Consider the following 22,478-nt stretch of genomic DNA (forward strand, 5'->3'; position numbering starts at 1 on the left):
TGAGTTTGTGTTTTAACTTCTCTGTGGTTCAATTTCTCCATCCACAAGATGAGAATGAGAATAGTACCTAATACATTAGGAGTCTGTGGAGATTAAATGAGCTAATATGTATAAACTTCTTAGAATAGTTTCTAGTATACTGTGAGAAATTGGTGCTTATATACTATGATTATCACAGAAAATAATTCATTTTTAACAGTTTTAACAGTTTTTATATCCATGTTCCAGCTTATCTATCAGTTCAGCAGATATTTGGAATGAGCTGCATTCCCAGATGAGATTTGGAATTGTAGGAGGCAGGATACATGGAGGAGTTCAGGTCTGCCATCGAGGGGATATTTGAACCTTGGCTCTGCTGGAAATAGTGATGTGTGTGTGATCTTGCATAAGTCATTTATCCTGACCTATCCATAAAGGGTGTGTGTGTGTGTGTGTGTGTGTGTGTGTGTGTGTGTGTGTAACTTTCATTATAGGGTTCGGGAAAATAAATGTAAGTTCCTCTTTCAGTGAAGATTGATGTGATTATGAAAAATACTTAAAGATTGATAAAAATGAGTCTCCTTTGGCCCAGTATCCCTAAAACATATACATCACAGAACCTTGAGGATGATAGACAAATTGGAGGGGGTTAATGGTTTGGACCGAAGTTGCCCATGTGTTTGGCTTGAAAAATAGACATGATTGACAATTTTTCAGGCAAGGTTGACTATATTTGTGAATTTAGGATTTTCTATTTTCCTTCCATCAGTTTCTTTAATGGTCTTATTTTTCTGTTGGGTTCATTTGATTTCAATTTACTAGTAGTAACCTGTAAACACTTGTATCAGACAACCTGCTCCACTGTTGACATAAATCTCTTTAATTACACAGCCTATGATTAATTAATGTCAATGTATAATCCACAATTTTCATGCAAAATCTAGAATTTTAAGTAAAGACTCAATAAGCTAATAGATGATTCTATTCCACTCAGCCTAATGAATGAATATCATACTTCTCACATTCAAAAAAATTGCAATAGGGCCATTTGGAAAATTGGATGAATTTTTCTGTCGTATAGAAAATGAATTACTTTAAATTAAAAAAATAGCCTATTAGCTGGATTGACTTTTAGAGAAATTGAAACACTTTGCATGATATTAGAACTAGCAGTGTTTTTTTCTCCTTGTGTTAGTGCTATTTTGAATTTGAAAAAGTAGAACATATTACACAACGCCTAGGTATAATTGATTCTTGAAGGAAAGAAGCCACATGTTGAGTGAGAAGCCATAACCTCCCAGGGTTTCTTCTGTCTGGTGATTGCCTAAAGCACAAGCTAGTGTGTTTCAACTGGAGCATGAGGCCAATAGGAAGCACGGTGTGGTATCGATCGATGCTCTGTACCTGTGGCTCTGAACTTGCCTTGGTTGTGAACTCTTTAAGAATCGGCAGAGAATTGTGGACATGCTCCCCACAAAACTACACATTTTCTCCTTTCCTCAAAGCTTGGCACATAATTCCAGAAAGTTCCCATGAACTTCCTGCATCCCTTGATTCTCCCCTTTCTCCCCAACCCCCTGCAGTCCATGAATCCCATGTGTGTAGGGTCCACTGAGGTGAAGAGGCATCCTCTCATTGGGCTTGACCACACATCTATCTATCTGTCTATCTATCTATCTATTTATTTATTTATTTTTGAGATGCGGTCTCACTGTGTCACCCAGGCTGGAGTGCTGTGGCATGATCTCAGCTCACTGCACCCTCCACCTCCCAGGTTCAAGCAATTCTCATGCCTCAGCCTCCCAAGTAGCTGGGATTATAGGTGCCTGCCACCATGCCCAGCTAATTTTTGTATTTTTTGTAGAGACAGGGTTTCACCTTGTTGGCCAGACTGGTCTCGAGCTCCTGACCTCAAGTGATCCACCCGCCTCAGCCTCCCAAAGCATTGAGATTACGGGCGTGAGCCACCATCCCTGCCCTGATTTTTTTTTTAATGGCAATGGGTTAGACATTTCTGGAAACTAGGAGATGAAGACTAATCAGAGGCTTTGCCCATCTTTTAAGAGTTATTACATACACTGTCACACAGTAACTGAGAGTACAGGCTCAGCTTTTCACATGCCACCTCGCTGTGTCTGATGCAGCTGGATTCTTTTGGATGCTTCTGTGTGTGTTAGATACATTCCATTTTCTTTTAAGCTTATTTGAATCTATCTGTATTCCTTAAAAACTATTTCTCTTATTATCAAAATCAACATATATGTCCTCACTTTACGTCTACTAGGATAGCTGTAATTAAGAAGATAGCTAATAATAAGTATTGGTTAAAATGCAGAGAAATTGAAACCCTCTTACACTGCTGGTGGGAATGTAAAATAGTGCAATCATTTTGGAAAACAGCCTAGCACTTCCTCAAAAGGTTAAACACAAAGTTAACACATGACCAGCTGTTGTACTCCTAGGTATATACTCAAGAGAAATGAAAATGTATGTCCACACAAAAACATGTACATGTAAAACTAGCAGCATTATTCATGATAACCAAAAGGCAGAAACAACACTAATGTCCATTAACTGATGAGTGGATATATAAAATATGCTATTTCCATATTCCATATACATGAATATTCTATATGCAATGAAATACCAGTAGGCAATAAGAAATAAAGTACTAATGCTACAATTTGGGTGAACCTGAAAACATTATGGCAAGTGAAAGAAGCCAGTCACAAAAGACTACATATTCTATTATTCCATAAACATCTAGAATAGGTAAATCCATAAAGACAATGCATGTTAGGGATTGCCAGGGGCTAGGGGTGGGGAAAAATTGGGAGTGACTGCTAACAGGTATGGGGTTTCTTGTTGGGGTGACACAGTGTTCTAAAATTGTGGTGGTAATGGTTATTAAACTCTGTGAATATGCTAGAGCTTTGAATTGTATACTTTAAGTGGATAACTGTATAGTATATGAATTATATCCCAGTAAAGCTGTTACTAAAACATTGAAGCCAGACCTCTCTTCAAATCACTAGTGTCTTCAGACAAGGATTTGGGTGCAAATACTGCATTTGGAAAGATATCCCAAAGCTGTCAGGAGGTAGGGAAGTGAGACGGGGAGGAAGAAAAGCCACTGATGGGGGTATTAATGGATGAGTTGATGTCATGGGCAGCAGGGGTTCCAACCCTCTTGGGCCCCTCAGAAAGGCTGTGCAGACCACAACTCAGAATTACCCTCCACGGGAAGAGAAAATGGGATTATTTCTATGAGTGTTGACTCTCCATCCCTCCCAGCCTGCCCCACACGCAGGCCAAACATGCTCCTACAGCCAGTGGACGCCCTTAGACAATAAGAGACAGAGACAGACAGACAGACTGACATCCAGGTACTGTGGTAGGAAGCAGTCAGAATACACAGAAACTTCACCACTCCTACAGGGGACACCCAGGGTGATGGAGTGTGTATGGGAAGCACCTTGGCAATCCTTGACACACCTTCTTTCAGGGGTGTTCCTTAACCTGCACCTCAATCCCCTTATCCTTAAAATGGAGAAGACAATAGTTCCCGCCTCATACAGATGATGTGACGATTAATGAGTTAATGTAACTGATGTATTTGGGATATTTGGGAGATGTAAGAAGACACATTTTTAATCTTTCCCTATCTTTTTTAACTTATCCATGATCATGTCCCTTCTGAATGAGCTTCTAATAAAACAGAGAATAAGTTCTTCTAAGTTTGAAAAAGAAACAGAAGATTTCAGAAAACAGTCTTCTTCTTAAGTCCCCCTGTGTTTGATCAGCTTTGAATGGCCACCTTCTGAAATGTGCCACGTGCTTCGTTAGCACATTAGACAGATGCCCATTGCAGCGAGTTCTGTCACTGGAGCAACACTGTGCTCTTTCTCATTCTTGCTGTCCAGCTTTATGCAAACTGTTGATGGGATTCAGGTAAGTGAGTTTGATCGTAACAGTCTCTCATATTTTCCTTTGCGTCTCCTCATATTTTCCCAAAGCTGTATTCCAAGGATTATGGGCCCTGGGAGCTTTCTTTCTGTGAAACTTCTGTAGTCTAGGGATGGAAGCCAGTGGCTGCAATCCCAGGCAATTTTGAGTTCCACTTCCGTCAAAGGCATTTATATTCAATATGCTTCATTGCTCATGGATGATTGCAACAGCCCAGTTGGTGAACAGCCAGGTGAAAACAGGGTTAAAAAACAAAAACAAAACAAACAAAAAAAAAACCAACTACATTACATCGAGCTCAAGCTGTCATGATGAAAACTTAAAGATTTACTCACTCAAGAAAACATCTCTGGATTTTTTCAGACTGTGACTCTTCAATTAACCTGACGTTTCATCAATCCAAAATTGCCACGGATGAACTCTTTACTTCACTTCGGGATATTGCCGGAGCTCGGAGTCTCATGAAACAGTTCAAGTCTGTATATGTTCCTGGAAATCATACCCACCAGGCAAGTATATACATTTTAAAGTAACCTCTAATCTGTTGTATTTCTAGAACTCAGCGATTATAACTACAAGAAAAGGTTCCCTTTTAACCTCTCTAAAATGAAAGGTTTGTTCTAGATGAACTTCAAGTTCTCTTTTAGTTCAGAGTTTTGGGTTCCATGGAATCTGAAAGCCTCTCAATTCATATTTGCCCCAGGCTGGATATGGTGGGATGAGCACTGAGTTGGGAGTCAGTCATGACTTTCTAACTGTGGGTCTCTCATAGACTGATTCTTTTATCTTTTTGAGATGGAATCTTGCTCTGTCACCCCAGCCTGGAGTGGAATGCAGTGGCACAAGCTCAGCTCACTGCAACCTCCACCTCCCCAGTTCAAGCAGTTCCCCTGCCTCATCCTCCCAAGTAGCTGGGATTACAGGCACCTGCCACCATGCCCAGCTAATTTCTTTTGTATTTTAATAGAGACAGGGTTTCACTGTGTTGCCTAGGCTGGTCTCAAACTCCTGAACTCAGGCAATCCGCCCACCTCAGCCTCCCAAAGTGCTAGGATTACAGGCGTGAGCCACCATGCCCAGCCTGTTGGCAGACTGATTCTATAGCCTTCTGCAAGTCCCTTCTCTTCTCTGGGATCCAGTGACTACATGTACTACATTAGGGCTGGCCTTAGAGGTTTCCCAAGTTTCTGGATCTAAGCAGTCCATAGACATTGTGAAGAAATAGAATAATGAAAAGTACCTAATAGTGTTACAACAAGGGGAAAAGCTTGTGAGGAAAACATGTGTTATTTAAAATTCCTAATTTACACTCCCACCAACAGTGTAAAAGTGTTCCTATTTCTCCACATCCTCTCCAGCATCTGTTGTCTCCAGATTTTTTAATGATCACCTTTCTAACTGGCGTGAGATGGTATCTCAATGTAGTTTTGATTTGCATTTCTCTGATGACCAGTGATGATGAGCATTTTTTCATATGTTTGTTGGCCTCATGTATGTCTTCTTTTGTAAAGTATCTGTTCATATCCTTTCCCCACTTTTGAATGGGCTTGTTTGTTTTTTTCTTGTAAATCTGTTTTAGTTCTTTGTAGATTCTGGATATCAGCTCTTTGTCAGATGGGTAGATTACAAACATTTTTTCCCATTCTGTTGGTTGCCGATTCACTCTAATGACTGTTTCTTTTGCTATGCAGAAGCTGTGGAGTTTGATTAGGTCCCATTCATCTATTTTGGCTTTTGTTGCCAATGCTTTTGGTGTTTTGGTCATGAAGTCCTTGCCTACGCCTATGTCCTGAATGGTTTTGCCTAGGTTTTCTTCTAGGGTTTTTATGGTGTTAGGTCTCATGTTTAAGTCTTTAATCCATCTGGAGTTAATTTTAGTGTAAGGTGTCAGGAAGGGGTCCAGTTTCTGCTTTCTACACATGGCTAGCCAGTTTTCCCAACACCATTTATTAAACAGGGACTCTTTCCTCATTGCTTGTTTTTGTCAGGTTTGTCAAAGATCAGATGGTTGTAGATGTGTGGTGTTGCCTCTGAGGCCTCTGTTCTGTTCCGTTGATCTATATATCTGTTTTGGTACCCGTACCATGCTGTTTTGATTACTGTAGCCTTGTAGTATAGTTTGAAGTCCAGTAGTGTGATGCCTCCTGCTTTATTTTTTTGTTTAGAATTGACTTGGCTATGCAGGCTCTCTTTTGGTTTCATGTGAAGTTTAAGGTGTTTTTTTCCAGTTCTGTGAAGAAGGTCATTGGTAGCTTGATGGGGATAGTGTTGAATCTGTAAATTACTTTGCGCAGTATGGCCATTTTGACTATATTGATTATTCCTAACCATGAACATGGAATGCTTCTCCATCTGTTTGTGTCCTCTCTTATTTCGTTGAGCAGTATTCCTCAAGGACCTAAACATAGAAATTCCATTTGACTCAGCAATCCCGTTACTGGGTATATATCCAAAGGATTATAAAGTGTTCTACTATAAGGACACGTGCACAAGAATGTTCATTGCAGCACTGTTTATAATAGCAAAGACCTGTAACCACCCCAAATGCCCATCGATGATAGACTGGACCGGGAAAATGTGGCACATATACACCACGGAATACTATGCAGCCATCAAAAATGATGAGTTTGTGTCCTTTGTAGGGACATGGATGAACCTGAAAACCATCATTCTCAGCAAACTGACACAAGAACAGCAAATCAAACACCGCATGTTCTTACTCATAGGTGGGTGTTGAACAATGAGAACACATGGACACAGGGAGGGGAGCATCACACACTGGGGTCTGTAGGGGCGAAATAGGGGAGGGACAGCAGGGGGTGGGGAGTTGGGGAGAGAAAGCATGGGGAGAAATGCCAGATATAGGTGATGGGGAGGAAGGCAGCACATCACACTGCCATGGGTGTACCTATGCAACAATCTTGCATGTTCTTCACATGTACCCCAAAACCTAAAATGCAATAAAAAATAAAATAAAATTCCTCCACTGCTTTCAAAGGAAGGCAGGGAGACCTAAGAAGAATGCTTTTTCATCATTGAGTAGGAAGATGGTATAAGGATACAAGATTAAGGGGTAATTTCTGTGTAAAAACTCAGAGGGGGAAAGTACATAGAAAGGGAAGCTTAAGGAATAAAGAAAGGCTGGAGCCATTGAGTTTGGGGAGTGTCTGTTGGACAAGGTAGGAGACAGAACTAAGGTTCCAGGTGGCCAAAGATGAGCTCTCAGGGAAGAACAAATTTTTCTGATGGAAAAGATGACTAAGTTTAGCTGTGGGGAATCTTGTCAATCTCTGCATAAAACCTTTAATAAATCAACTCTATTTGTTAAGGATTTTTGGAGAGCTGAATGTGCTGTTATTGGTGATCATGACATAGTGAGTTCAGCTTCAGTGCTGACTCTTTAAGGGAGATTTGTAGACAGGAGCTAATGTTACCCACTGCAGCCCACCACCATCAAGATTCTTCCTCCAGTATCCCGTATTTGTTTGGTAGCTGATACCTGAAGAGCTCTTCTACATTGGGTTTTTCCTTTGATTATCACACGTTGTGACAGGGAGGAAGTATTATTCCAAGATCCAGGAAGGCCAAGTGAGATGCCACAGACACTGAGGTGGCCAGGGACAGATGCCAGATCTTTGCTGCCAGCCCAAAACCTCATCCCCAGCTATACCATGTTTCTCATGGAGATTCTAGAAGTGTTGATTGATGGTGCTGATGGTCATCTGAAATCACCTACCAAGATACTGGAGACCTTGGAAACTCACTTTGCTTAGAAACATAAAAATTCCCATCCTTTACTCAAAGATCTGAGAATACCACTACCACAAAATACAAAATCACTCAGATAATCATATGTAGTTTTGTCATTTAAAAAAATCAGCACTCTTAAATACTCCAAAAGACGTGCTAGAACTAGTCATATGTGATGAAATTGAGACCAAAAATGTCAAGAAGCAAGTGGCTGCTGTAGTTGGCAGAGAGAAAACAAACCACTAAATTCTTGAGGCCTTTTCCATTTTCTGGTCGTCTGGGTGACCGATTTGGACAGCTTCACATAAACACATATTAGCTATCAATCTTGCACGTGATAAGGATGATGTTAACTTTCTTAGACCTCATCTCCCTGTTGCCAACACTTCTCCAGGCCTCAGACCCTGTCCTGCGGCCATGGCCTTTGGGAAATGGAGTTTCCCTTTGTTGCATATGTTCCTCGTTACAGTGGGTCAATAACACCAGCACACTCCCAACAATTCTAAACGTCAGTGAGTAGGAAGTGGGGTGAGGGTATGGTAATGTGTGTATGTTGGGGGGATTAAATAAATAATGATACAGACGCATGGTGAGATGCTGTGCAACCATTACAATGAATGGAATAGACCCAAATATGCTGGGCAAGGTGTGTGTTTGAATCCTTGGCCCAGGGTCCACTTCTTGAGGAGCTCAAACTGAAACAGAGGTCCATGATCAATTGGGTGGGGGTGGGGGGACATGTAGGTTATTCTGTAAGGCATTATTCTATTTTCGTAAAAATTGAATAAAATAGGCCAGGTGCAGTGGCTCACAATCCCAGCACTTTGGGAGGCCAAGACAGCCGGATCACCTGAGGTCGGGAGTTTGAGACCAGCCTGACCAACATGGAAGAACCCCATCTCTACTAAAAGTACAAAGTTAACTGGGTGTGGTGGTGTATGCCTGTAATCCCAGCTACTTGGGAGGCTGAGGCAGGAGAATCACTTGAGCCCAGGAGGTAGAGATTGCGGTGAGCCAAGACCATGCCATTGTACTCCAGTTGGGCAACAAGAGCGAAGCTCCATCTCAAAAAAAAGAGAATAAAATAAGTATTTCATGAGTATATATATTTAATGTCTTTAAAATGTATAATGGTCACCTTATAAAGGTCACCACCTTATGGTGGGTGGGTTTGGATGGGTAAGGAGAAACACTGACCTCTTGCTTTATTTTTACATATTCTATATATGTGACACTTTTTGATGGGATTATGGGTAATTTTTACCTCTTTCGGTTTTTCAAATTTATAATATTTTTAAATTACAGATGTAAGCCTGTGAGAGCAGAGATATTTATAGGTTTTGTTCACTGCCATATCCCCAGTCCCTAGAGTGGTATCTGTCACATAGTGGATGCTTAATAAGTATTTCTTAGGTGCATCTTAAGTACAATACATATATCTTTATTACAGATCAGGGGATTTACTGGGACACAAAATATGCATACATAGGAAAGTACAAGTGTCCAGACTAGAGTTGGAGTTCAGCTGTGTGTCCGGCTTTGAAAAATAGGCCTTGGCTGAACAATCTTCTGTTCAACTTTTCTCCCAATTTGGTCCTCAGCCTGTGGCTCCAGGAGAAATCTGTGCTGTTTACCCAGCTCCATCCTGTCTTCAGACAGAATCTGGTTGAGATGTCCTGGGCTTCCCAGACACCTGAGAGAGCACTAGCTGGCCTGGCCCTGGGTTCCCGTTCCAGGTCTGACCTATGCTGCACATTTAGACTCTGCGCTAGGGCCTGGGCCCCCAGCGGCCCTCCCTCCTGCTGTGATACACAGGCACTGAGTCTCAGAGCCACTCCTGTTTTCCCTGCTAGCACTAGAGGTATCTCTTATTTTCATCTTTAACCATTACCCCTTTAGGAAAATGTGTCAGTCACAGTTCAGATGCAGAAAGCAGATACCATCTAGTCGTTTTAAGGAGAATGTGTCCCAACTGCATTACATACAGCATATGAAATCTCTAGAGGGGTCAGAGGAGTGGGATCTGGACTGAACCCCCCAAAATAAATCCCAGAACATCACCACAGGCCTGGCCCTCCAGGGCAGCCAGGACCTTTTCACAGCCTGGAGAGCGGAGGCAATGGGGATCAAGAGGCTACCACAGAAGCTCTTGACTTAAAGAACATGTCACCAAGGCTAGAGATAGCACGTGTCTTTGATCACCATAGTATCTGCATGGGCGAGCTCAGTGCTTGCCACCTAGTGGGAGGGTAGATGGATGACTAGATGGATCGTAGACAGCATGTTATCTAGAATGGTATTTCTTACATTTTAAATTCTTAATAAGAGGGAAGTTGGCACACAGGATAACAGAACAGATTTTCAAGCTAGACCATCAGGGTTTATAGCCCGGCTGTCCCCTCTACTAACTGTGTGACCCTAGGCAAGCGACTTCACTTCCCTGTGCCTGGTTCCTCCCCTGTAAGAAGCAGCGAATAATAGTAACATTCTCATAAAAATGCTGTAATGATTTGGTGAATTAATACATATAAGACTCTTAGAACATGTTGAGTGCAGTAGTTCATACCGGTAATCCCAGCTTCTGGTGAGGCTGAGGTGAAAGAATCGTTTAAGGCTAGGAGTTCAAGACAGCCTGGAAAACATAGCAAGACTCCATCTCTAAAATAATTTTTTTAATTTGAAAAAAGTTAGCTGGGTATAATGCCAGGCACCTGTAATCCCAGCTACTAGGGAGGCTAAGGCAAGGATCACTTAAACCCAGGAGTTCTAGGCTGCGGTGAGCTATTATTGTGCTACTGTACTCTAGCATGGGCAAGAGTGATCCCTTTCTCAAAAACAAAAAACTTCTTAGAATAGTATGTGACACCTAGACAGCACAATGTAAGTATTTGCTATCACAGCCATTGTAACAGTAAAGAACAAAAGAGGCCTTCTCTTTGTCCTCTTTTGCAGCATTTCATCTTTTCCTTTGTTAGGACATGGGCTACACAGAAAGGGTATCTTTCAAAAGCCTAGTGTCCTGTCAGCTGCTGTGCAGCAGAAGGTTTATTGCTGACACCAATTTGTTTTAAAAGGTTGGGTTTGTTGGCCATTTCTGTTGACTGGAAACCTAAGCCCCCAACTGCGCCTGTGCAGAAAGTCTCTTTTTTTTTTTTTTTTTTTAGAACCTGTCTCACTCTTCCCTCCTGGCTGGAGTGCAGTGGTGCAATCTCGGCTCATTGCAACCTCCGCCTCCCAGGTTCAAGCGATTCTCATGCCTCAGACTCCGTAGTAGCTCGGACTATAGGTGCATGCCATCACACCCAGCTAATTTTTTTTTTTTTTTTTTTGTATTTTTAGTAGAGATGAGGTTTCACCGTGTTGGCCAGGCTGATCTTGAACTCCTGACCTAGTTGATCCGCCCACATCAGCCTCCTCAGTGCTGGGATTACAGGAGTGAGCCACCACGCCTGGCTGCCGAAAGCCTTCTTACCCTTCCATTTCTTATTGCAAATGCTCAGTTTAAGGACAGGCTTAATCTCCCTCCTAAATGCCACAGTGTGTGATGTGATGCCATTCCTCAGCTGGGACACGAAGAGGATATTAAGCAGATGTCTCAGGGCAGGGAGCTTATGTGGATCTTTCAGACAAAATACTATGTGGCTCTTGTATGACTTGCTTTGGCATGGTCTCAAAGAGCAGGGCTGAGCTGGAGAAAACCTTCCACAGATGCATACTGTACTTTGTGCCTCTAGCGTGTTGAGCACAGTACCCAAGGAGGCTTGATTCATCTTGTGCCAGTGAAACATGGCTCTCTGAACAGGCTTTCGGCCTGGCCTCTTTTATCAACAATTTCCAGCCCTGGCCTCCAGTTGTTGTTTGCCAAGTGCTAAGTTCTAGTCCTCCTCCTGATTCTTTCTAACAAAACTGCCAGCATCCTTTCCGAAGGAATCAGCATGGTTTAGGACTAAACCGAGGGCCACAAAACTTGGCTCTGTCCTGAGCGTGCTTCTTATTGGCTATAAATGTGTTCATGGGTTTGGCCTTCGCCTTCCTCATATTGAAGTTGAAGGGGCTATACGCAATTTTTTTTAAACTAATCGGCTTCTGGATTGAAGCATGAATGGATAGATGAATAGATAGACAAATGAACCATTTTTAAGTCTACAGATAAATTGTTTCCTTTAAGAAGATGAAAGGAGAAAAAATAGTCATCGTTTAGCAAAAAATAAAAATAAATGAGCCATAGATTGGTCAAAGCCATGAGCAATTTAGAACAGATGTTTTTCTGTGCTGTCTTGGATTGAAACAAAATGAAAACCCTCCCAGCAAGCCTGGGTTTTCTGACAAGTTGGTTGTTTAGAGTCAATTTTGCAGAAAAGGGAGAAGCAAGCATCTTTACTAGCAGAACTGAGCTACCCCAACAGCAACCAGCAAACACAAAGTCAGCAGCCCCAGCTGACAGAGATGTAACTGTGGTCACAATTGTGTTTTCTTGGAAACTGCTATCCTAGGTCATCTTTAAGGTGCACCAAATTCAAGAAAATGTACTTACGCTGGTTTCTCCAGATTGTGTCTGACGTATTATATATCATGTCAGGACTGCTGTTGTTCTCACTGCTTTTCCTCAAGAGCTGGCATTCAAGTCAACAAAAGAATCTTCCAGACCCACCACACAGTATGTTCACCCCAAAAGAGTAACCAGAGACAATGACCCATGTATTTTAGTTATCATATTTTACTTAAATGTGGTATTTTTTGAAGCTCAGTTTGTTCTGGAAGAGATACTTGCCATTTAAAGAAAGAGAAAAAAAGGAGAATTTCGGATATAAGATTTATTTTTTGAAACTTCAACTATTCCTCGTGTATCAGCCATCAGGGGGTATCTTTCAGCTCTACCAAGCTATCAGGGCAGCCTCATGAGGCCCTCATACAGGGTCACAATATGACCTTCATGGGCCCCTTCTTTTTTGTAAAAATAAAAAATAGTAAAAAGTACATGGTACGATTGCATTAGTGTAAAAATAAATACATTAATATTGCATATCAAAACATCACTTTCACCTTAAAATATTTTTTCTTCTGAAAAAAAAAAAAAAATGCATTTCCGTGGGCCCGCAAAAGGAATGGGCCCAAGGCACTGTATGTTCTGTACCTAACAAGTAAGTCAACTCTGTGGTCCTGGCTCCCACTTGACACAAGTGTGCCCAAGACAGGAATGTAGCTCCCTATGAGGGGAGCATCAGGCATTTTTCTTCCATGGAGCAGTCCTTGTGACCACCCATGAAGCATGAAGCGGTTCACACAGCTATTGAGGAGCTATTTGGATTGGTTTCAAGGTGACAGCTCAGGAGTGAGAGAACTAGATTCATATGGGATGAGTACACAAGTCCCCTAGCTTTAAAGCCTCATTTCCTATAGGAGCTAATTTCTCTGTAAGAACTCCACAGACATAGCTTCCAGCATTCCTCCAAGGGACATGTCCAATTACTATTCAAGAGTCATCGTACTCAGAGAAGCCCAAAGCTCTGGCTTCCTATCAAGTATTTATAGTTCTTCCAGTTTAATGCAATTTACCAACCAGGGATCATTTTTGTCATAAGCAATCTTGCCTGGCTGCATAGTTTGACATTCTTCCTTTATCGAGTTTCCAGGGAAACAGAGATAAAAAGTTAACCAAAGGTTAAATTCTTATGCAGAAGGGAAAAAGCTCTAATAATCCTTTGCCCACAACCTGCAGCTTGCTAGTTGTTAAGGAAATATTTACATTAATGTTTCAATCAAAACTTAACAGTGTGTCTATGGCAGAGGCCATGCTGTGTATTCCCAAAACTCCATCACCTTTTCCTCTGGGGCAAACAATTAGATGACATCTTCCCTTGCGGAACTGTGACTAGCTCTGGCCAATGAACTGTGGTGGATGTGATACATATCACTTTAGGGCTGGACCCATAAAATCCCTTGGAAATCCTTCATACTGTCTCTCATTCATCATCTGCTGGTGAGATGCAAAATCTTCAGTGCAGGACTCTGATGCTCTAGTGAATGGTATAGCACAGCGGTGCCCAAGCTTTTTGTCACCAGGGACCTGTTTCGTGGAAGGCAATTTTTCCACAGAGCAGGTGGTGCAGAGTTGGGGGTGGGGGCTTTGGTTTCAGGATTTTTCAAGCACATTGCATTTATTGTGCACCGTATTTCTATTATTACATTGTAATATATAATGAAATAATTATACGACTCACCATGATATAGAATCAGTGGGAGAGATGAGCTTGTTTTCCTATAGCTAGACATTGTTTAGGGAAGATGGGAGACAGTGACAGATCATCAGACATTAGATTTTCATAAGGAGCGTGCAACCTAGAACCCTTGCATGCGCAGTTCACAATAGGGTTCGTGCTCCTAGGAGAATCTAATGACACCACTGCTCTGACAGGAGGCGGAGCTCAGGCAGTAATGCAAGTGATGGGAAGCAAAGGTAAACACAGAGGAAGCTTCTCTCATTCACCGGCTGCTCACCTGCTGTGTGGCCCAGTTCCTAACAGGCCTCAAACCATTAGTGGTCCATGCCTGGAGGTTGGGACCCCTGGTATAGCAGGAACCAGGGTCTCTGAATGATTAGGCAGGGCACAGATCTCCTATTGCCAACTCACGTTGGATGTGATATAAGCAATAAATAAATGACCAGCAAGAAAAGAAAAGAACAAATTTTTCCGAGTTTTTAATTCCTCTACCAACCTCCCAAAAAGGTGAACTGGCAGAGAGTGTTTGATCAGGAAAATTAAATTACAATGATTTACGCTTTTAATATGGAGACAAACTGTATGGCTAATCTCTCCTCTGGCCCTTCCAGGCATGCAAGAGAATCTTTGAGTAGGGTACTAGAGAACCCACATCTGTCTCCACTATCACCACCTTCTACAGGGTCCTTTGCTGAGAAGTGAGCTATTCCTGGCTGAGTAGAAAATTTCACGAAAGTCAGAGGGTTTCCATCTAAGAGGCCATTGCCAAGTAGTTCTTCTAATCAGATTTCAGTGACATGATTTAGGGCACAAAATGGTCCAAACTAAATGGCTAAGGGACAGGAACCAAAAGTTCTCCTCATTAAAACCTTAACTGGAAATTTTTTTCATTAAGAAGGCACAAGTACTCTTTCGTGCTTGAGAAAGTCTATACCAAATTGTGCTCTTTAAATACACAATGTTATCCAGTTGTTCCATACTTAGTTCTTTCAGTAGAAAATTTAGAGGGTTTTTTTCCCTTATTCTCATTCAAGTAGGAAAACCTATCAACTTCTCTTTAAATTACTATTTACATCATTTACTATGCTATTGGTTACAATTAAAAATAGATAAAGAAAAAAGCTCTGAAAAGCCTAAACAAGAAAGGGAATTTTTTTCTGCCTTTCTAGCCCCTGATTCTTGCCCCTCTCCTTTTTTTTCTCATTTTATATATTTTTTAAAAATCTTAACACTTTTAGATAAAATATTAAACCAGAGAGTCCCTCTCATCCTCTACTGCACTGTTTTAACAGAAAGTATTATTCTAGAATAAATTTTTGCAATGTTCATTATCTCATCTTTTCCGTTAATATCTGTACCTGTGTTTGCCAGTGTTCAAGATTTGTTGTGTTTTGTTTTGTTTGTAGACTTAATCAGCTTCTGTTACTATTACAGAATTATGCATACTGATTATTTACTAAATAAAATGCCACTTTGAGCTTGGGAAAAAAAAAAAAGAAAGGTAATTTATTAAATCCAATGACTTGAAAGTCCAGAGGAAGGGCAGCTTCAAGTGGTGAGAGGCCATTGCCAGGGTGATGGTGGCAGGACTTGCAAATATACAGGTGAAGCAAGCTCCTGCCTGTTCTTCCTGTCTTCCAGTCTCCCTCTAGTGCCCCCTATTGGCAGAGTCTAACAGACCTAGCTGGCAAAGCACAAAAGTGGTTTTCAGAGACTCAGCCCAGCATCACAGAACTGAGTCTAGAAGAGAGGGTTTGGAGCTGAGAGACAACAGCTTAAGAACTATCACATTTTCATAGAAAATGTCATTTCAAAATTGGAGTTATATGAAAAGATAATCAGAGAGAATGTAACCAAAAAATGTAAGAAATGAATATTAAAGAGGATGTCAGGCAGTTAATAAAAACATTTGTTATTTTTCTGGATTATGTGATGTGTTTGCTGTTACTTTTCTGTATTTTAAATCATAGTTTCTTTTCTCCTGCTAAATACATGTTCACCTACATACCTTAAGAAAATAAAAAACAAAAAAGATTTCCAACATTCCCAATGTAGCACAGAGCAATCACAAAGTCTCAAGAATGAAGAGGTTATGAGAACAGCACTTCTAAATCTCTGCTCACCACCCCCAAGGGGAACCCAGCTCATCATTTTCTCTTGGATGTTTCATTCCCCCAAATTTAGTCAAAGTGGAGCAAGGGGAAGAGAGAGAGATCCCCATGTTCCTACTTTCCCCAATCCCTCTATCTCCTGCTTTTCCCTGTCTCCCAGTCTACACTGGGGCCTCTGGAGCCTTGGAACAAATCCTGTCACCCCAGGTACACTGTGCCTTGCACAGAGGAGGTGCAAAGTATAGTGTTTTAGCTTAATTACAAAGCCACCTTTGTGCTGTGTATGAGCTCTTTTTCAGAATCACTGCTCTTCCTTTTTGTACAGTACATCTTATGGAGAATGACAATCTTTTTATTTTTTATGGGTTAAGGGGTTGCATTAGTCTGTTCTCATGCTGCTAATAAAGACATTCCCAAGACTGGGTAATTTATAAAGAAAAGAGGTTCAGTGGACTCACAGTTCTACTGGGATGGGGAGGCCTCAGGAAACTTACAATCATGGCAGAAGGGAAGCAAACATGCTCTTCTTCACAGAGGCATCAAGAAGTGCTGAGCAAAAGGTGGGAAAGACCCTTGTAAAACCACTGAATCACATGAGAACTCACCCACTATCATGAGAACAGCATGAGTGTAACCGCCCCCATGACTAAATTACGTCCCACCAGGTGCCTCCTGCTACATGTGGGGATTATGGGAGTTATAATTCAAGATGATATTTGGGTAGGGACACAGCCAGACCATATCAGGGGTATATTTTCTTCTCTCTCAAATATGACAGCCTGTGTGTATTTCTCTGTGATTCTGCTTAAAGTTATTTTATATAATGAGGTTTAATAGACGAATAAAATAAATAACTGTAAGCTTCTGGAAGGAGGAAATGTCCTTTTATATCTTTATGTTCCCTTCATGCTTTCTTATCAGAATTTCATTCAGTTGCAAGTAACAGAGATCTGAAAAACAGTGGCTTAAACATACAGGATTTTACAGTGTCATGTAAAGTAGGTACTAATTTAGCCTGTCCATGTTATGGTTATACTGGCTCTAGAAGTCATCACTGACCAAGGTTTCTCCAGCTCTCTGCTTTACTATCTCTAAGGAATGTCCTGTCTTCCAAGATGGCTATAGGAGCTCCAGGTATCACTTCTACATTCCACGCAGCAGAGCAAAGGAAAGGATAAAAGCATATCCTTCCATTTTAAAAAGGAGACTTCTGAAAGTCTCACGTTACCCTTCTATTTACATCTTATTGCCCAGACCTTAATTACATGGCTACACCCAGCTGTAAGGAAGGCTGGAGAATGTAGCCTTTTAGCCACCTGGTAATGTGCATGGCTGAAGATTGAAGCCTATTACCAAAGAAGAGGTAAATTAGTATTTGATGATAATGCTGATAAGGTAGCAGATTATTGGCCAAGGGACTTCTTGTGGAGGCACTTTAAATAAACTAAAGTTTAAGAGAGTCAATATCCAGAAAGGCTAAGGTGATAGAAGAGCATTCAAAACAGCTTACTCAGGGAAGAGTATTTGCAGGATTCAGAGGCCACTCCGTGGCCCTTTTTTTACATTTAAAATAAAATTTATTAAATTATCCTATGATTCTGGAAGTAGACCTCTTAATTTTGGAAAATTTGGAAAAATAAAATACATGTCTCCTACTTCCTGAACCTAGAGATAACCCTAACTAATATTTTGGTGTGCTTTAATATTTATTAATTTTATTAATTTATTTTTAATAAAAGTATTTTTAATTTAATTTAATTTTAATAAAATTTATTGATTTCTAGTAATAAAATAAAGTATTTAATATTTTAAATATATTAATGTATTTTATTAAATTATTATTAATAATTTATTAATAAATTATTATTTTTAACAATTGAAAGATCGTTCTTGCTGTTTGTAGTGGTGTTTTAAACTGTGCTGTAAATAAATAAACAAAAATGAATAATTTATGAACTTTTAACAATAGAAAGGAGATCATTCTTGCTGTTTGTAGTGGTGTTTTAGACTGTGCTGTAAATAAATAATACAATGAAAAGTCTTCTCACCTTTCTCCCTTGCTTGGTCCCCACCCCATAATAATTGCTGCTGATAGTTCCTATGTTTCACACCAGAGTTTATTTTTGAATATTTCAACAAATATAAACTTTCATATTCCCCCCCACTTTTTACACAAATGCTAGCCCATGATACACAGCATTCCTCACCTTGCTTTTTTCATTCACACTCTATTCTGCACAAGCACAGAGTTTTCCTCCTCTTTCATAGCATTCCTCCCTGTGGATGCCCCATTTATTAAGCAGCTCCCTACTGATGGTGGTTGGGTGGTTTCTAATCTTGGTATTACAAACAATAAACCGCCTTTCTGGATCTCATTTGCATACATGAGCATATGCAAAGGATACATAACTAGGAGTGTGATTGCTACATTAAATGCATCTGTGATGTTGATAGGTATTGCCAAATTGCTCTCTGCATTGATTGTAACAATTAACCCTCCCACCAGCAATGTATAAGAGGGCCTGTTACCCCGTGGCCTCATCAAAGGAGTGTATTTTCAGACTTTTGGGCTTTTTGGTAGTCTGATTTTTTTAAAAATCCATCTTGGCATAGTTTTGATTGGAATTTCTTTATGAGCAAGGTGGATCCATGGCTTTCAAAATATCCCTGTCTGATCTGTGTTTCAGTTCATTGCTTTGCCCTTCATGATCATGTAACCATGAGATCTCTGGACAAGCAATGGTCTGTTTGACTAATAAACATAAAAAGTTGGTATCCCCAACTGAGAAGATGCTAGTTTTCCCTGCATCTTATCCCTGGGAAAGATGCCAGCTATATTCCTGCTGAATGGTTATTTACAATTTTGATGGTTTATACCTTGCTTTATTTCTAAGCGATTTTAAGTAAGAAAATTGGAAAGGGAAAATTTGAGTTAAAAAAAAAATGACTGGAAGAAAAGCAAGATGAAGGCAGGGATGAAGTCGGTACACTAAATACCCTTGACAGATGCTGCACACAGGTCACATAGTTAACCAATCAAAGAGGGAAAGACCTTAGTATAGGATATGCCTCAACTGTGCCCTGTTAGAACCTGGCTTTACTGAAGCTCTAATAGGTCAGAGAGTGCATTGAGGGAAGATAGTCCTCCCTCCTTTGCCCTTCATGCCCCAGACTTCGTGGCATATCTGACTAGAAGATTGGGAGGAAGGTGGTCCATCAAGTGGGAAAAGAAAACAGGAAGAACTTGGTAGCAAAAACTAAGGAAGGGGGTGAAGAAAAACAGCTCAGAAAGTGCTGGATCAATAAAGCAGCTTCCTCCCAATAGAACATAAACATGGATCAGTTACTTAGGTCACAGAAAAGGAAAGCATTTAGCAGCATTTATCAAACTTTAGAAACTGCTGCAAACTAACATCTCCCTAACTCTACTGAAATTCTTATGGTACTGTGTCGTCTACTTTCTGGCCTCGCTCAGATTCCTTTATGCCATCTTAGCTTCTTTTCCTGGCCAAGTCGTGCTTGGGAGTTGAGCTCTGTAGAAGGAGGAGGGATTGCTTTAAGCTTGGTTATTGACAGCACATTGTAAGTAACATTGGAGTTCCTAGCAGAGGAGAGCATAATTCTGGGAATGTTCAGGAAAAGCTGGAGAGCATCTTCATGTCTGTACCAGACAGTACTTTGTTTCTCAGTATACCCCATGCATAAAATTGTCATTTTAAATAGAGAATTAGTCATACTATGATTGTAGCTCTACTAAGATATATCTGCTTATAGAAGGGAACATGAGAAGCAGAAAAGCAAGCTACAGCATTGGAGTGAAAGTTTATTTAAAAACCCAGCATTGTTATATTGTCTTTATGTGACACATACACACACACACACACACACACCATAGCCACTGTTCAGTATCAAAATAAACTTGTTTTGCTTTCTTTATTGTAAAGCTGTCCTTTCTCCAAACAAACCAAACAAACCCTTTACTCACAGTATTTTGTCCTTCCAGGCATCTTATAAGCCATTGTTAAAGCAAGTAGTGGAGGAGATATTTCATCCTGAGAGGCCGGATTCTGCTGACATTGAACACATGTCTTCAGGCCTCACCGATCTCCTTAAAACTGGATTCAGCATGTTCATGAAGGTAAAGTAACCATGAAGAGGTACTCCTGAGTGTAGTAATGTTCTCTTTGCTGGGCATGGAAATGCTGGCACCAGTTAACCCTGGCCAGCACCATACACATAACGTTTGGTAATTTGGCTCTTCTGAAATCAAGGGCAATTTTTTATTCTTGGATTATAAGCAGCCTGACCTGTTAGCCTCATGCAGCTTCTTCTGACCTGAGCACTATGGTTTTTTCTGGTCTGGACATGCAGTCTAAGGTGGGGGACACAAGCTCCCTGGGACAGCACTATTGAAAACTCTCCTCCTTGTGGCCTATGTTTTCTCTTAAAATGAGTCCACAGAGCACACACTGGTCTTAGTGACAACCCTTTGTTCCTAATTCTAGAACTGATTATGTAGAATGCTTAGTGGCTCTGCTCAGTCCTATGGCTGACGTCACCCAAAACCCATTTGGAAATGACTTTTGGACTGGCAGCCTCCTAGGTGACAAGCGCTAGAAGTTATCTGGCTAACGTCTGGGGTGGGTCAGAATGACTGCACAGCCCTTGAAGTGGGGATGAAAGGATGAAGAAGTATACAAATGTGATCTATTTTTAACCTACTGTAGAGTTTCTAAATCTGAAAAGATTTAAATAAGATTACAGGCTGACCTCTCAGTCCAGGCCAGGATTTCGCTTGTAATAACTCTTGGAAGTAACAGAATGTTTTGCCAGCATCAAAGCATCTTTGAAACCGTGAATTAATCTATGTAAGAGATCTGGCCTTTCAGAGTTCCATAAATGCATATTCCAGGAAAACTGTTCCACTCCAAAAGCCAGAGGACAGACGCCAGACGATCAGGGTCTAAACCAAGCAGTAAACCTGCTGGAATGGACCTGCAGGTCTCCTTCCTGCTGTTCCCAGTTTTCATCAACTTCTGTTGCAGTGCCTGGCTGGTACATTTTCCTTCTATATTTTTTAATAAAGCAGTTCAGTCTGCTTCTTCAAAGTGTTTAGGGGCTTCTGAATTGGTATCAGTAGGCCCAGAGTTGGTCAGTATCTCCCTGTCCTGCGTAGCCCATCATGGTGGCTGGTTGGTACAGAAAGTTCCAGACTAGACACGCTTTCCAACCTTTTCCACTTGAGCATTCTCTTCCTTCATTCACAGGCGTGGCCTTACCCTGAAGAGAAACTAAAATAGCAAGTGTGGACTTTCAGAGGCTGGTTAGTAAGGTGTGAGGCCCAACTGCCAATGTATCCTCTCCCAGACAGGCTGCTGTGTCTGTGGTGCAGTCGGACCCCGTACAGGGGCGTCTGGCCAAGGGTACAAATGAAGGCTGTACCCCACCTGCACTCTGAGAGTTGCAGTGTAGGTGAGAGGAGGCCCTAACTCTGCTCTTTGCCCAAAGATGTTCCACAGAAATAACTGTTTCTTAGCCAAAGGGGTCTTTGATTAAATATGTTCCAGAAACACTGACTTGAACAACAAATTGAATTGTTTCTTTGTAGTCCAACATTACAGTGCCTTTAATATGCTAAAGGATTTTGCAACTCTTCCTGAGGATAATATAGAATATAGTCGTGTTGCATAAGGACAAGCCACCTGCATTTTCTGTCGCTGTTTCATGAATCCAGAGTGTCACTTTTTGTTGTTGTTGTTGATCATGTTTATTTTGGAGTTTATTTTTTAATGACCCTTTAAAATTCTGCGGAGTGTTTTCTACATCTCTTCCTGCTCCATCCTCCTCAGGCAGGCCCACCTAGGAAGATGTTTAGAACCATCCCTGGGTCAGCACTGGGCTGTCGTGTTTCTCTCCATTTCAAACCCCCAGGGTTAGGGCTCCTGGCAAAATGCTCTGCCAGCTTAAGACTGATCTTAACGGGAGGTTTCCAAGCAATGGATTTAAGAAAAAGGAATTCCCGACAGCTGTCAGGATCCATTCCTCAGCCTTTAGCTGTGAGGCCTCAGCTCTCAGTTGCCGGGGCATCTCATCTGTCTGCAGGGGGTGGGGAGAATCCTGGTGGGCTGGCAACAAAGCCCTCTCCACTCCAGACCCCAAAGGAGGGTCATTTTGTTTGGTTTCTAAATGGGCCTCCTCCATTTCACACAGCTCAGCAGAGTTACCTCTGACATATGTGTTGGGGTTTGAACAAAATTGGAATGAACTTACAGAGGAACACCCAGCAGGGCTTTGAGACACTGACTATAATTTCCCAAGGAGCTACTTCTTTGAGATAAAGGTGAAGCCATCAAGAGAAGGTATCTACCACTCTACTCTAAGGCCCTCCAGAGGCAGAGGATGCAACATACAGATGGAGTCTAACATGGTCATAATCATTTTCCAGCGCCCT

General features: G+C 41.2%; 1 protein-coding gene across 2 annotated transcripts in view; it reads left to right on the top strand.

Moving 5' to 3' along the window:
- SCFD2 (sec1 family domain containing 2) overlaps positions 1-22,478 on the top strand; it is a 431,480-nt gene that overhangs the window by 383,099 nt on the left and 25,903 nt on the right. For both annotated transcript variants that reach the window (XM_017540351.2, XM_017540352.2), the window contains exons 6-7: positions 4,309-4,454; positions 20,031-20,165. In XM_017540351.2, coding sequence (XP_017395840.1) covers positions 4,309-4,454; positions 20,031-20,165 — 281 coding nt within the window. The remainder of the gene's footprint in view (positions 1-4,308; positions 4,455-20,030; positions 20,166-22,478) is intronic.

The sequence above is a fragment of the Cebus imitator genome, unplaced genomic scaffold (assembly GCF_001604975.1).
Source record: "Cebus imitator isolate Cc_AM_T3 unplaced genomic scaffold, Cebus_imitator-1.0 Scaffold124, whole genome shotgun sequence".
NCBI lineage: Eukaryota > Metazoa > Chordata > Mammalia > Primates > Cebidae > Cebus > Cebus imitator.